Source organism: Seriola aureovittata, chromosome 21 (genome assembly GCF_021018895.1).
Source record: "Seriola aureovittata isolate HTS-2021-v1 ecotype China chromosome 21, ASM2101889v1, whole genome shotgun sequence".
In the NCBI taxonomy this organism is placed as follows: Eukaryota; Metazoa; Chordata; class Actinopteri; order Carangiformes; family Carangidae; genus Seriola; species Seriola aureovittata.
Window position 1 is genome coordinate 17,163,124 of NC_079384.1, and position 16,564 is coordinate 17,179,687.

At 40.1% G+C, this 16,564-nt stretch overlaps 1 protein-coding gene across 1 annotated transcript in view; it reads right to left on the reverse strand.

Annotated features, from left to right (window-relative positions):
* myo1d (myosin 1D) overlaps positions 1-16,564 on the reverse strand; it is a 105,439-nt gene that overhangs the window by 52,610 nt on the left and 36,265 nt on the right. Inside the window, exons 12-15 of the mRNA XM_056365819.1 lie at positions 9,019-9,089; positions 7,190-7,264; positions 6,003-6,135; positions 5,583-5,749 (exon numbers count right to left, since the gene is read on the reverse strand). Coding sequence (XP_056221794.1) covers positions 5,583-5,749; positions 6,003-6,135; positions 7,190-7,264; positions 9,019-9,089 — 446 coding nt within the window. The remainder of the gene's footprint in view (positions 1-5,582; positions 5,750-6,002; positions 6,136-7,189; positions 7,265-9,018; positions 9,090-16,564) is intronic.

The following is a 16,564-nucleotide window of genomic DNA, read 5'->3' on the forward strand; positions in this document are numbered from 1 at the left end:
GTGTGTGTATGTGTGCGCTGATGTTTCCGTGTCAATATTATTTTGCTCTTTGGGTCAAACTGTGAAGAGATATTTGGTGACTTAGAGGCTTGTAGCAAAAAATACCCTAAATCGGAGCCAGCCTGTCAGGCTTAGGATCTAATCTGTTACACAATGAGAATAACACATGTGCTAGTGCTGTATGTGAGTGAAGCTTTCTGGGTCTTTTCAGATGTGACAAACTTGAAGTAGTGACATCACTGCTGCTGCATCGCTCCCACTTGTTCTCCCAAGGAAACATGAGGTGACTTCAGGATGCAGTTCTGTCCACTGCTATTCTCTGAAGTCCAGCTATGATCTGACTGACATCAGCCCCGACTGTCTCTTATGTCTCTTTAAATAACTGTATTTTCTTTGACTTGCCTCTTTGTAGGGTTAGGATTATGAAAAGTGTTACATGTTCAATATTTGATGCTATATTTATCGTTTGTTTTTCATGCATGTGAAGAAGCACCATGTCCATGAAATGTGCTATACAAATAAACTGTGTATTAAAGTTTATACATTACAAGATACTTCTATGATTTGTGGAGTTGTTTATAGTTGTTATTAATATTTTATTCCTGACTGAATTATACATAAATATAAAGCACAGTGAGCTGGAGAAGAGTCTGAAACTCACCATGTGTGCTTCCTGAAAGTTAGTAGTCTTTAATAAGAGAATTTAAGGGAACCTTATCAAAATGTTTATTGAAATTATGTGTTTATGTAAATAAACAAATATTGGCTGATATTATCAGTATTTGTCTAGAAAAATTGAGTACTGAGTACTCTGCTTGCACGCTAATTAATGCTAATTGGCATGTAAACAGACTTGTATTGTCGGGTGTTTGAGCATCTGCAATGAATAAAACATGAGTTATTAACTCAGGTCATCGACTGGTAGTTGTTTGCTACATTACCGCATTACAACAGCGCAGTTTTCCAGCATATTAAAATGTTTTACATCAACATCTCACTCCAGTAATTACAAACCAATCTGAGTGTTCTAATGCTGCTTTTAAATCAAGGTCAGAGGACAAAACTATTATGCTTGTAGGAAACTAAAAAAACTACTGTGGATACAATTTGATGGTACAGGGGTTATACTGTAATGGCTGCTGGAGATGCAACTGATTAGCTGCGAGATTAGATTAGATGCAAACTGATTAGAGCTACACAACACACATCCACACCCCACAGTTAGGGCTTGTCATGTAGGATCCTTGACAGCTGACTGACTGACGCCCAGCTTCAGGGAGGAGGTGTTATTCAGTCACTTCTACCAAAACCTTAAAGCCAGTCCAACCTTCAAATCACAACCCTGCTTCAGCGACGCTCAGTCTACATCAAGACCTTTATCCCTTTATTTTTCCTTATTCTTTCCCCTATCGCTTTAACTATTCCTTCAAGGGCCTTTCTGCCCAGGCTAAGCAGTGAAATACTGTACACATGGACAACAGGAAGTAGGCAGGACCCATACAACTTCACTTCTCTACAGATATGACACAAAACAGCAATTACTTCATTTAAAAAATGTTTTTCTTTTTTTTTTTTGTCTCAATTCAAGAGGAAAAAAAGAGAAGAGAAGATCCCCCGTCCACTGAACAGTCACAGTTCATCTGGAGCATCTGAACAGCCTGGCCAGCCAGCCTCTCCTCCTCTTGGGCGTCTTGTCCATCATCTCCTTCACTCGGCTCTCCAGGTCGTCCAACTTTGAGGCCATGTCGGCCTCCCATTCTCGCTCCACCTGCTGTCTCTCCGTGAGGGACTCCTGGAGCCTCTCCATTTCCTTCTGCAGAGAAGCCATCACCTCTTGCCGCTGCTCCAGGTTAATCCTCACCTTCTCTTCAAGTGACTTACGGACTGCTGTGACTTCGGCATTCACCTTTTTTAACTGCTCTATCTGAGCAACGTGGGAGGCCACCTGCTGTAGGTCTTTCTCCAGCTGCCCAACTTTGGATTGTGCCTCCACCAGAGCCACGTTCTTTTTTTGAAGCTCAGCCCTCAGCTCCAGGGCCACTGTGTTATTCTTCAGTCTCAGGACCTCTGCAACTCTGAGTCGTTCTTTGAGCTGTGCGATTTCAGACTGAAGAACTTCTTTCTTCAGTACGTCAAAAGCCCGCACCTTCTCAAGCTGATCTCCGGCGGCCTCCTGAGAGTTGTCAGCCCCGGTCTGGAGTATGGTCCTGCTCTGCTCCGCAGGCTGGGTTGCCTTTGTGCCCTGACTTGAAGCACAAACGCTGGCGTTCTGTGGCCTCTGCTCAGTCATGTCCATTTTGATATCAAGACTGACCACTTCATTTTTAGATTTGAGCAGGTGATGACGTGCCTCTTCCAGCTTGATCTTTAGCTCTGTGTTGGTCTTACATGCAGCTGCTAATTTACACTTAGCCTGGTGCTGTTTGTGTTGGGAATGCAGACGCTGATCTTTAAGGCGAGCATTTTCTCTCATGACCTTCTGTAATTTGTCCTCCTGAACAATGCTGTTGCTCGTTGTGGCCAAAGGTTCCTGCATTTGCTGACCCTGCAAATTTTTTCCCTTTCCCCTTCTTCCCTTTTTTGTTTTTTGCCGTTTCCTGTTTCGCCGTGTATTCATCATTGCGCTGAAATACTGACTGAAGAGACAGAAGTGTGCACCACTGGTGGGGCTCAATATTCCATCTGAGAACTGTTGTCTTTGTTGTTGTTTTATTTTTTTGTAATTCCCTTTTTATTGCTTTTCAAAAAAAACGGAACAAAGAAATAAATAGAAGAGGTAACTATAACAACATAACAATAATAAGAACAATAAAATTATGAACACCAAAACAAAGAAAAACATATATAAATAAATAAATAACCACCATTACTGCAGCATAAGAGGTAAATATAATTATCACTGCTATATCAAAATGGCAGTAACAATTAGTACTGGCCAGGGCCAGTGTAGCTAAGCACATGTTTGTTTATTTTTAAATAAAACCACAGTTGAACAGTAAATAAAAAAAGGATCATGTTTCTTTGTATATATTAAATTATCTATATGAAGATCGACCCTTTCAGATAAGAATACAAAAGAGTTGGCTTTGACAAATGTTTGTGCCTCATGTATAATCATTGCGTTTCTATATTTTCTATATTTTAGGCTTAAGAATTCTTGATTACACTGTATTAATTCACATTACATGTGATCAATGCCAAATATTCCTATGTAAAAATAAAGTTTTGGAGGTTCATTTAAGTTGCAGAAGCAGGGAGGTTGTGAGATTTACATATGAGGAAGTAAAAAATCCTTTAAATTTAAAACTGTATGTTACCTGCTCAGTACTCAGTAGAGTAAAGACACATGAGGAAGGGGAGCTCCATTATTTACCATACTGACCTTTCATTGTAAACCTACACAGCATAGTTTGTCTGTATTGTTTATTCAAACCAACAGCAACAACTCTATTCATCTATTGAGAAAACTTTTGTCACAACAAGCTGAACCACAATTAAAATAAATGAATAAATGATATTAAAAAGAATATTGTACTTTATAAATTGCAAATGCATGCAAAATTATGTACAGAAAATAATCACATTCATGTTTAATGCAAATAACTGTGTTCCACTATTATGTATTACATTAGAGAAACAGCTCCTCATATTAGTAAAAACCCCATGTTGTTATAATTTGCTTGGATTCATTAATTTGGAAAACAAAATGTCCTAAAATTATATCACTATGAATAATAAATTGTGTCTCTTTTCATGTACATGTTTGCAATACTTCACTGTCTGTAGGTCTGTGGTTGAATCTGTGTGTTGTCAGTACTTATGTAGAATGACATGGCCATTTATTTGCTGCATTGGTTATTAAAGCCGTCTGCCATCTGGCAAGAGAAAGAATGGGAAGAGGCGTCGGCCACTAAATTGTGGAGCAGAGGTAGATCTTCTATTTCAAGCAGAAAATACGGACCTGAAGTGGCTCAGCATGAGTGGAGCAAGATATGGAAGGAAGGAAGGAAGGAAGGAAGGAATAAAGGAGGGAGTAAAGGAGGGAGGATAGCAGGGGAACAGGAAATGAGAGTGAGAGAAGAGGAATGAGAAAGGGGGAGAAGGGTGAAGGAGGAGGGGGAGAAGAAGTTTCTAGACAGCGAGGAAGAGGAAAATGAAGAAAAAGTTTTATATAATGCATTTAAAGGAATTAATAGCTGGAAGTTTGTCTCAGCTCTTGGGGGGGGGGAGTTTAATAACTAAATGATGCTATCTGGGAGAAGTTTGTGGACTAAAGGTAAAACACAATCAGAGACATAAGACTGAGAAAGATAAGAGATGTATAGACAAGCAACAGCACTTAAAACTCTAATCAGAGACCTGAGAGGTGTGATACGAAGAGGCAACAGAGAGAGAAAAACACTGACATATGGGAGGGAGAAAGGAAAAGGAGGATGGTGTAGAAAGAGAGGAAAGAGGGAAGAGTAAAGGGGAGTGGAGGAAATGGTTGACGTGGTGAGGGGAAAGAGAGATGAAGATTTGAAGGTGGTGTATTGAAAGGATGAAGAAGAAAGAGTGAAGGGAGGGTTGAGGTGGAAAGAAAAAAAAACAGACAGGAAAATTAAAGCTGAAGAAAAGAAGAGGCCTTAAGAGCAGCGAGAGAGGGATGAAAACAAATTGAATGGTCTAGAGAGAGAGGTGCAGGAAATAAGAGTAATCGACAGCCGAGTGAAAATGCTTGATGTTTATTAAGTCTTGGATAAATGAGATATTGCAGCATCAGGTTGGACAATAAAGCTTAACATAAAAAATAAAGAGACGGTTTCTCTAAAGGATTAACAGCACTCTGAAGTCATTTACGATCACTCCCTGAAGACTTCATTATTCCAATTAATGGGCCCCTCCGCTACTTGAACTGACCGTCAAAATTAGTGGCAAGGAACCTTTAAGTGAAATGGATGAACTGCCGCAGCTTCACCGGCTAATTGGTAGCCACAATAAAGAGATTCAGCAGAAGAAGAGGAGGAAAAATGAGGCTGTAAGAAAAATGCAGCGCCGACTGTCTAGATGTCTAATCTGAGATGCACTAACGGTATTTCTTACTATCCTGACTTGGGTTAGGACGTGTTGGAGTGTGTCACCATATCTATGGGTGGGACTGAAACGATTTCTTTGTGGTAAACATCCGGATCTGTTTGGGCTTTAAATTTTTTCATGTAATTAGAGCTGAACTCATTTATGTATTTGGCAACTATTTTGTTAATGGATGAATCACTGTAGATCTGATTTTAACTTCTCAAATGCGAGGCTTTGCTGATTTTCGCTGTCATACTGTATATCAAAGTAAAATTAACATCCTTGGGTTTTGGACTGATGTACCAGATACAGAGAATCTGAATATCTTGTTTATTAGACAGTTACAGTGGAGCGAGACAGGAAATGCAGGGAGAGAGTAGGAGAATGACACGTAGCAAATCATGCAGTCAAACCGGAGTCAAACCCGACTTGCTGCTCAGAGCATCTGAGCCCATGTGATATGCGCCCGTTCGGCTACCACGCCGCCCCATAACAGGCATTTACTTTGAAAAATAAACGGTGGGTACCTCTGTAGGAAGCGAGGGTACGTCTGTCTGTAGGCGAAGCCGGCACGGCGCACTCTGACGTTCTCCAGCAGCCCGAGGTACTCCACCTGATGGCGGCAGCGCTCCAGCTCGAACAGGAGAGGCGACTTGACATCATTGGGCTTGATGCAGCGGACATAATAGGGCTCCTACAGAGGGCGACAGTGAGTTAACTACTATGAACCTCTATTTAAGTGTCCCTGGGTTTGGTCTATTTCAATATAAGTCCTCTCCTTGCTCTGCCTTCTCTGATAAAGCCTTCATATTATTTCAATCCACACAAGCTGTGCAACCTTGGATTTCACACTAATTAACAACATTTGTGGTCACAATTCTTCCTTTTCACTTTCATAATTCCTTCTGTCAAATGTTTTTTTTTCTTTTATATCAGTCCTGGCTCACCTTGCAGGCCAGGTTCTCCACCAGTGAGATCATGGAGTTTTTGAAGAGTGTCGCAGCTGTCAGCGGCCGTTTGGTGACCTCCGTGATGCTCAGTTTGCCCTCGGGCCACATCGCCTTCAGTACTGGGTTAGAGCTGGTCAGACACAAGGAAAACATGAAAAGCAGATGTGTATTAGTAGAGGTTAAAATAACAATAACAAAATAACACACAGTTTAATATAGTGGCCCTAACAACCAAGTGTAGAGGTGTACCAAAAGTAACCAAGTGTAGAGGTTTAAGACCAAATTAAATCACAGTTGTTTATTATATGAATGCTCTCGACCTCCAGATGATATAAGACTTGCCCCAGCCATGATGACCTTTAAATCCAGGATAGAAACTCAACTTTAATGAAAAGAAGAGGAAATGTGTTTTAACATGCAAACAAAAAAAAAAGGAAAAGAAAAGAAATGTGTTCTGTTATTCAATTTGAATAATTCCTGCCTTGAAGCATTTGTATATCAATGTAAACTCTGGATGCATCATCAACCCAGAAAAGGTGTTTCCATTAGTTCATTCCCAGCAGGCTACGGACGTCAATGTAACACCAGAAAGACGTTGGACTCTAATGACTCTAACGCTGGACAGATGTTACATTTTGGCCGGAAATGAAAATCAGGTTGACGTCAAAACCCAACATTGGCATCGGTCACGACTAGAACGTTGTTATTTAATATGTCAAGATGATGTTGGCATGAGACATTTGGAATAGGTTGGATCGACAACACAACTTAAAACCAACAAACATCAGCTGTCGTCAGTATTCTACCTCTAATGAACGTTATTGTTAGATGTTGTCCTGACAATGAATTTTTGTCACCGGACACCACAACCTATGTTCAACCAAATATCAACATCTGACAATGTTGGTGGCCGGCTGCGTGCCTGTGTGTGGACTAAAGAGTATCATAAAACTCAGGTCATGAGACACTTGAGGAATTACTAGACCCCATATTTATATTCTGCAGATGACAAACACCAGAGAACTGAAGTGGAGGAGGAGGAGGACAAGAGCAAACTGAGAGGAGATTAGTTGTACTTGTCCGGTGCTGTTCTTTCCAGAGGAGTGTCATGTAATCAGAATGCTGCAAAGAATAGAGTGAAGAGTGTGTGTGTGGAGGTGATTGAAGCGGTGTGTGTGTGTCACCTGTTGTAGAGCAGTCTCTTGAAATCCTGGAACAGAGTGTCTTTGTTCTTATCAATAAAACCCACCACTGAGTACCTGTGAAAAGAGAGAGGCAAGTAAATGCACCTGCGCACACACACACACACACACACACACACCTACACACACTTTTGTTATGTCCGTGCACACTGCCCTTCCTAGTGTCCTTCGCCAGTCATGTCATAACCATATGATTACCTCTGCCAGAAGCCCTATAGCCCTGTGTTAATATACACTAAGTTAATGTGTGCTGTTAGAGATGGACGTGCTATAAATAGCAGAGGTGTTATTCTCCATGCTGTGAGATGTGAGGTGCACTCTGCCCCCTGCCTGTCTAAGTGGCTGAGGGATCAATCAAGCCTGCCAGTCACAGGCCTTGCTGCTCAGCTCAATCGTCCCTTGGGTGCCAGACACTTAGCCCTCATGAACAGACTCAACACATTTCCCTGAGAGCACTTTTTGGGGGCTTAGCGTGTGTGATTTATTCATTTCATCATCCATGTACTTTACAGACCGGGAAGTGGTGCTGTCATTTTCATGGACATCATGCAATGAAGATGTCAATTGATGTTACACCAGTGTGTGTGTGTGTGTGTGTGTGTGTGTGTGTGTGTGTGTGTGTGTGGATGTGGTTGTGCACAGTTTTCAGTCCTTAAACCTGCAGTAACTGATTTCTTTGGCAGCAGAAACAAGTCGTGAACACAACATTGACTCATCATTAGCTCTGTTTCTGGTTTCTACCAACTCCTGAGGGAAATGTCTGACTCTCCAAGCTGCTAAATGCTCCACTGTGTTCACCAGTGAACTGTGTGTGTCTGTCCAAAACAGTAAACAGGCCAAAACAATGATCTGAAACTCACTACCTTATTATAACCAAGCTTAAAACAGCGCTCAGGCTAAAATGTCTGAATTGTCCTTTTGTCATGAACTGGTCCGAAAAAGATGAAATAATCTTTGACAAATTTTTCCTCATTCACATTGATCATGATTCATCCACATTTTTATTTTGAGTAATTTGATGTTTTGCCTCCTTTTTGCAGGAAATGGAATAATTGCAATTCAATGTGAAATTGTCAAATGGAGCCTTTTGATACTAGTCAAGTGTATGTTACACGCCAGCTGCTGCTGTTACACTCACAAACGTGTTACAGCCGTACTTGCTGAAGTAACACTGAAGTTTTGTTTCTCTGATCAAATGTCATTACATGCGCACTGATAATAAACCTTCAAATAATTGTCAAACAGTCAGAAAGAAGAAACATTAAATTCTTTAAGCCATAGATAAAACATAAACAAACACTTTTGTTATGTGATCATACTCTGGTTGATTGACAGCACTGAAGTTTTGCTTGTGGATGAAAACAACTGAAATCAAAGGTAAGTATGCGTAAAATTACTTGTATTTGTGCACTAAGATGGAAATTCCTCAAATAATAATGTAATTTTTATTGATAATATTTTTGCATTGATTGGTTAAAGGCATTAAACTATATAAACTAAGGGCTCAAAGTAATTGTGCATTCCTGCTCAGAGAGTAACAGGGTAGTGGCAAATATGGAAATACAGAAAACTAGGTTATGAAAGGAATACTTGGTCAGAGAGCGTGAATGAGTTGTGCTCCCACGTCCCCCAAACAAGACTCAAGTTTCATTTAAAAATCCGAAACCTCCATTTGCTCCCGAGGTGGAGCCAAAGGTACAGGACTGTGGTTTCAGTCGGGCATGAATATGTAAAAATGGACAAATGTGGAAAAAGAGGATGAATCATCGGTAAAAGCTTTTCCTGAATAAATAAAACGTTGAGCTACTTACACCACGTCTCCTGCATAGTGCCTGATGCGAAAGTCTCTGTCGAACTCCAAACTCTTATCAGTGGGTGAGAGCTGCAGAGAGACAGAGAGAGAGAGAGCGGTGAGCGAGCAGCAATGAAGGTTAACTCAGAGCACTGTAGTGAAAGAGCAATGCCTTCAGTCTGTTACCTGGAAAAATATTGACAGTGTCGCTGTTACATTGATGTTTACTTTGCCATCACAGCCAGGATTATTCAAATTCAAAAACCTGCTATCCGACTTTTTGTAAAAAGTTTTCAAGTCTCAAGTTCTGATGAGCAAATTGAACGTCAATTTCAAGCCGTTCTGGTCTCATTACATAACAAACTAACTCAACAAACAAAATATAACTTTTTCAGACCAAATTTTAACATTTTCTCCCCAATGATTTCTGTCTGCTTTTAGTTCTGAATAAATAATGTCCGACCATGAAACTAAATATGTTCTAAATACGTTCTTCCCTCAAGAAAACATTTGAAAACATTTTCTGGTGAACAGCAGTTTTCCGTTGTTTTCAGATCTGTGATACACACTGCAGTGCAAATAATCATCAACTGGTGTCTGAATGTTTGATGATTATTAAAGTTGTGTTAATAGTGTTGTTTACATCATTGAAACCAAGTCTTCTAAATGCATACATCTAATAGTAAATACATATTGAAGCTGTGTGGCTGTGTACGATCTGCCTGACACTGGACACAATATATTTTCTGTTGTTTCCGGATTTGATCAAACTTGAGGCAAGTTGCACAGCATTTAACATCGGGTCCTTACATTTCTACACAGAGCAGTACTTAAAAGTGGCTGCGCACACACACACACACACACACACACACACACACAAACACACACGCACACACACACTCTGTTAGGAGGTTCCTATAAGCTTCACAAATGTGCTCATCATCAGATGTTATTCTGTCAACAATTCTTTATTAAACCTGGTTTTTATGAGTGTGTGGACGTGAAGATATGAAGCTAAAAACATGACATCATTTGTTTTTTCTTATTCTTACACTACACTTACGACAGTATTAATGATAAATAATAAGGATCCACAGCTTCTTAAGACACTAGGTTGGGGGTGCTCATGTCTCTCAGTGTTTTGATGATTTTTGGAAGCACCTTTTAGGCTGAAGGAAGTTTACATGCAATCTAAGCCCAGGTTAAGTCTACAGTTGAAATTTTTGTGCATTAAGTCTGCTCATTACATAAAAAAAGTTTTAGAGGACACGGTCAAATCAACAGTAGGCAGCAGGTTCTAATCTAATGTGATAAATAAGACTTTCCTCTCTTTTACCTCTCCTAATAAATGTTGACACATCTGGCTGCTTTAGCCTCCCTGAAATTCCAGATCCACATCAAGATAGCTGAGGTAGATTGTCTTCCTTGCAAATGTATGTTCATATTGTCCAGACTCTTAAACAGCCCTTTGTTATACCTCTAAACACGTCAAACCACACAGGTTAAGAATGTTAAAGCTACTGCTACAGCAGATGCAGTGGTGCAGAAAACAGTAATTCTGTCAGGGTGGATAAGTCTTACAGAAAAGAGGAGGGGTGGAAAAAGAGCAAGAGAGTAAGACAGAAAAGAATGTGCAAGACTGAGATAAATAAAATTCAAGCATGGGGGAAAGAGAGAAGGTGAGACAGGGACTGAGGAAGAAAAGGAAGAGAAGTGAATACAATGTGATAGAAAGAGACAGTGCAAGCAAAAAGAGAGAGCAAAAGTGTGTGTGTGTGTGTGTGTGTGTGTGATACTGATGCCTGTATGTAGGCCAGTTTGCAGGAAAGGGAGGAAGCATGAATGGAAACGCAGAGGTCTGCCGCAGCCATGCAAAAGCTTCTGATGAGCGGGATGAGGCTTCTTGTTTCATCTGCGACTGCAAAGCAGCCAGTGACAAGTGGGCTTCTGAAGTAGAGCAAAGTTACATGCGTGTGTGTGTGTGTGTGTGATTCACTAAAAGGTATTATGCTGACATCAGAGATTAGAGGGAGACAGGAGTGAAGAGAGGTATCCTGCGCTCTCATCACAATCCCAACAGGAGCAAAAGAACAGGAAGCAGAAAGATTAAAACTACAAGTAACAAGGAGAAAAAAACTCTGTAAGCCCCATGGGACAGATGTCAAGAAAGTAAGACAGATACAGAATTAAGGAGTATAGCCAGAAAGAAATGTGAACAACCCTGACTGCATATTTTTTTTAATCTATGATTTATGTATATTAATGTGATTTTATGATCAGTTATGTGCCAGACCTATTTCTTGAGGAACAACAGTTTACCCAGCTGCCCAGGACTAGTACAGGTTCTGGTTTCTGTACAGACACGATGTTAGAAAACCTGAGAACTTCACTGGGATGAAAATATTCCCTCATGCTGCACACATCAACTACATCCGGCTGTAGTTCGACAAGGTTGTTGAGAAAGTAACTCCATCACAAATTTTTTTTAATTTATTTTTCAGTTTGTGTGGATTAAACACACTAAATACTACATATTTATTAGTGAACTTTGGAGGTGTTGGGCAGATTGTTTTTCCAACTTTGTAGAGAATAATGCCAGCTGTTTCCAGCCTTTTTCCAGCTGTTTCCACTTGTTTCCAGGGGGAATTTTCAGTAGATCGATTTTAAATTAATTGCAAATGTTTGTTCCAGCTTTTTAAACACAAATATTCTCTAGGTTTCTTACACTTTCCTTCTCTTACAATTATATTAAACAGAATATCTTCTTTTAGGACATCGACATCGGGACTGGGATGCTGTGATGAACTTTTTCTATGCTACTTGCTGACAATTGAGAAAACAATCAGTAGATGAATCAATAACAAAAACAACTCATGTTCTCAGCCCTACATGGGATCGATACTGTATCAATCTTCTCATTTCACTCACAGAAATGAACTGAATAACCATATTTACCAAAAACACTTTGCACTCATTTAATTACTTCATTTTGTATCCCTGTGTCTGCTTGGTGCTGTCCTATGTACATTTTATTATGTTGATTGTTTGTTCAATTTGTCAGATTGCACAAATAAATAAATAAAAGTCAAACTAAGCAGTGCTGTGGAGGAACAGGAGGAAAAACAAACAGCCTCACTGAAACATCTTACCTAGACTCCACTTCTCTCAGCTAAGCCAATACTGTATGTTCCACTACTTTGGATCTTTAAGAAAATATTGTATGACTCATTGAAAGGCTCAGTGCTCTCAGACACTGAGACACAAACGCACACACAGACACACACACACAAACCCTCAGACAATCAAAGAGACAGTGAAAGAAGGAGCATCCCGTATGAGGGAAGATATTGCAAACACACACACACACACAAAAAATCTCACAGACACAGAGAGATTTACATCAGGGAGCTGAATGAATCAGTCAACCTTGAATCAAGTCCAGCACCCGAATCAAAACCACAAAGGGCCCCAGAGTAAATCTCTGACAGATCCAAGTGAAAATCCTCAGTGAAATCATAAAACTATTTACCTCCCTGGCACTTTAGAAATCTGCTGAAGCATTGAAGAGCCTCCAATAATACACTCCTCTGAAGTTTTTACTGCCAACTGCAGTGTGCCCGGCAAACAAAGGGAAGGAAACGTTGTAAAGAAAGATTATTTAATGCACATAGTTAGCAACACTTTCTGAAAATACCACACCGCATCATTTAGAGGCTCCAATGCCTTTTCAATAAGCTCTTAATGCTCGAGATCTTAATTTTAATCCTGTCTGGACTCTCCCGATGGGCAGCACAAACCAAACTCTTCCAGCTGTCTAAAGTCTAGCACATAATCTATTTGGAAATACAAAACACACACTTTTCAGGGGGTAAATAGTACTAACACATACATGAGTGCACGCTAACGCTAACACATACACACACACACACACACACAGACAGACAAACAGATGCACTATCAGACAGACAGCCTGCATCTGCTGGAAGCCACACTGTCCCTCATCCATCACAATCAGTTACACTCCATCACACACACACAAACAAACATTCACTACACACACACGCAAACCAGACACACATCTTGGCAGCTTTATTATTAGCACCTCCTCTGTGCTTGGGATGCAGCCTAATGTTAAGAGCAAGGGCGTGACGGTGGCAGTGGTGGTGGTGATGGTGTGTGTGTGTGTGTGTGTGTGTGTGTGTGTGTGTGTGTGTGTGTGTGTGTGTGTGTGTGTGTGTGTGTTGAGTGTGCATGGAGAGGGAGGGCAAACTAATAGAAACAAAACAAAGTCAGAATAATGAGAAGAGGAAGTGAAGACAGGATTGTGAGCGGGAACCAAGAGATGAGAGAAACACTAACATTCAGAAGAATGTGTCACACCTATTCATCATTTATTCCTTAAACATATTAAAACCTACAGCATGGACACAGTTGTTTTAGTGCTAAAACAATTAATTATAAATAAATATTCTATTAAATATCAGAAATTTGATTGGTAAACGTTTCAATAATTGATAATCATTTAAGTCATTTATTGATTGATACTTATTGATTGTTTATTTACTGGTTACAGCTTTGCAAATGTGAGGTTTTGTTGCTTTTCTCTGTTTTTAATCATTGTAAATAAATATATTTTGGTTTTGAATAGTTGGTTGGACAAACCAAGAAATTTGAAAATATCAGTTTAGACCACCAAACTGTAATGGTCAGTTTTCGCTTTTTTTTAATAAATTTTATAGACAGATTGTGCAAAGAAGAGACTAATCTGAAAATTATTAACATTGCCAATACACTATTCCATTTGTATAAGTCATAATTATCAAAGTGTTTAAGTAATGTTTACAAGGTTTGTACAAGGTCTGTTTTTTTAACGAAATGAAAAAGAAAACATATTAAATAAAAATTGTGATTTAAAGAAATTTAACTTAATGGTGGCAAATCAAACATTCCAACATCAGCAACTAAAATCTGTGCAGGGAGAGAAACCTGTGAATTGCTTTCCCTTTGAAAATAACTGTGGCACACTGCACTTAACCCCCAGTTGTTTCAGTGTAAATGCTAGTGATGCTAATTCAGGCAGTAAAACACAGTGATTAAGCTGAGCAGCTTCAGGCGTATCACTCCATGAATGTAAAGCAGGAACAGTGCTGAGACAATCAGAGAGCTGTCCCAGGACTCACAAAGCTTACAAAATAAATTACTAGTAGCATGTGCTACATGTGATACAGGACTGGGGTTGCAACTAAAATGCTGATTATTTTTTACAATTAAGCACTGGGAGTCAAATCTCAGACCACAGTGAAATATTTTCCGAAAGCCCAAAGTGATCATTGTCTTCAAGATGCTTATTTTTTCTGATCAACAGCACCAAACCCAAAGATATTGAATTTACAAAAGGCACCAAAACATATTAAATATTTACATTTAAGAAACTGCAACCATAAAATATTTGTCAGTTTTGCATAAGAAGGACCTCAAATGATAAATCAGTTTTCAGAACAGTTATTTCTCTGTTTCAGCTCGACTACAAGTTTTTATTTTGTAGATTTCAAGTCAACAAAGGTGTGAAAAGTTGTGAAGGTGCAACAGCAACATAATAATTCAACCCTCCACAGTCTTCTCAGGCTTCATATCTCCCTCTCTAGACTGTACTGTAGAAATGACTGATAGCCATATCGCCAAATAAACAGGTTAATTAAGCAGATAGAAAGTGGTTTCAGGCACCATCAGCCACTGAACCCAGACAGAGGTAGGGAAGACAGAAAGAGCCAAGGTGACACGTGAAGCAAAAAATAATGAGCTTTGACAGGAGATGCAGAGGAGGGACAAGCCTGACGGGATTTTAGTTTTCAATCTTAATAAATAAAATACAAAAGCAGGCACAGCAGGTGAGGTAGGGGTGGGGAACATATAAATTACAGAGAGCTTCACAGAAAACCAGACAGGGAAACTGTGAACAGAGGAAGAAGTGAGGTGAGGAGGCGAGAGACAGAGAGAGAGAGAGAGAGAGAGAGAGAGAGAGAGAGAGAGAGAGAAACAGAGAGAGAGAGAGAGAGAGAGAGAGAGTAGCAGGAACAGGAACATGATGGACTGACTGTGTCAGGTACACACTGCGGCAGCACCCTGTGGTAACGTTACAGGAAGTGATGATGACACATTTTCACCTTTAGCTCTTATTAACGCGATGCATCTTAAGATTTTGTTTGCAGAGAAAAGACACAGAGGACAGCAGCCACTGAACAATTTACCCAGAGAAATTAAAGCACATTCAGGCCAGTTTAACAGCAGCTCTCAGCAGTGATAGAGGCACCACTTAAAAGCCACACACCAGGCCTCAGTCCAACATACAAACAGGTGGTAAAGTAAAGATAATCCTGAGAAAGAACATTGTGGATGCAGAGGCTCCTACGCAGGGCTCATGGGGTCACTGAAAGGTTTGATGGAAATATTGTGAATCATGTTTTGGCCTTTACAGTCACCAGATCTCAACCCATTTGAACACCCACAGGAATATATGGAGCGACCTGTTGGACCACGCTCTCCTCCATCATCATCGAGGGAGTATCATTCAGAAGAATGATGTTCATCCCTCCAGCAGAGTTTAAACAGACGGGGAGAATGATGATAAGGAGCACTGAAGCTGCTCTGGCTCATGGTGGAACGACACCTTACTAAGGTACTTTATGGTGGTATTTACTTTAAAGGATAGGTTCAGTCCATCTTAATACAACACTCTCATGTGTATATGTCCAATGCAATTGTTTTTGGTCTGTCTAATCGTTTCCTTGAGTCCAGATTTTTTCTTAAACCAACCCTGTTATGACTTCTACCACGAATCACTACAGAGTCTTCTACTCCAGAAAGTCTTACACAGGTATGTTGGCTCATTAACTGACAGTGAAAGAATCATTTAAATCACTTCTACTTTTTTTTATTACCCTTTAATTAATTTAATTTTTTTTTACAATGACATACAAATTGTAGGCAGAAGTTTCTACCATTAGTGTCTGATCAAGACTTGGCAAACTTGCACTGCTTAGCTGTTGTTAAATATATCAGTCAATTTATAATCTCACAAATGTGTTGATTGCTTTTTGAACACACCAGACAAAGCAAACAGGGTTGATTGGTGGAGTTTTTTCTGGTCAACTAAATTGTTTTCATCTTTTCTTTTTGTTGTCTGCATACATAGATTATTGGGACACTCCCACCTCAATCTGACTCCCCCCTTCCTGCCTCCACTTCTATCGCTCCAGCACCTTCTGTAAACACTTTTCCAGCAATCCTTATTTGCCACCTGTGCCCTCCTGCTCTCTCTAGCCTCTGGACTCAACACCATCTACAAGGGCATGAGCCAGACCTCCCGATGAGCAGCGTCTGACTGTCTCCAAACCTGTCAACAACTCACAGTGGGAACCGCGGGAGCAAATCCAGGCGGCAGATGAGGAGATGGATTTTGCGTTTCATGCCCAATGCACTGAGTGGCAGCTGTCAGGGTATTAAAACATCGAGTATGGAGCTACGTCCTCACTTTAGACAGACATATACATAAGTACATCTCCTGT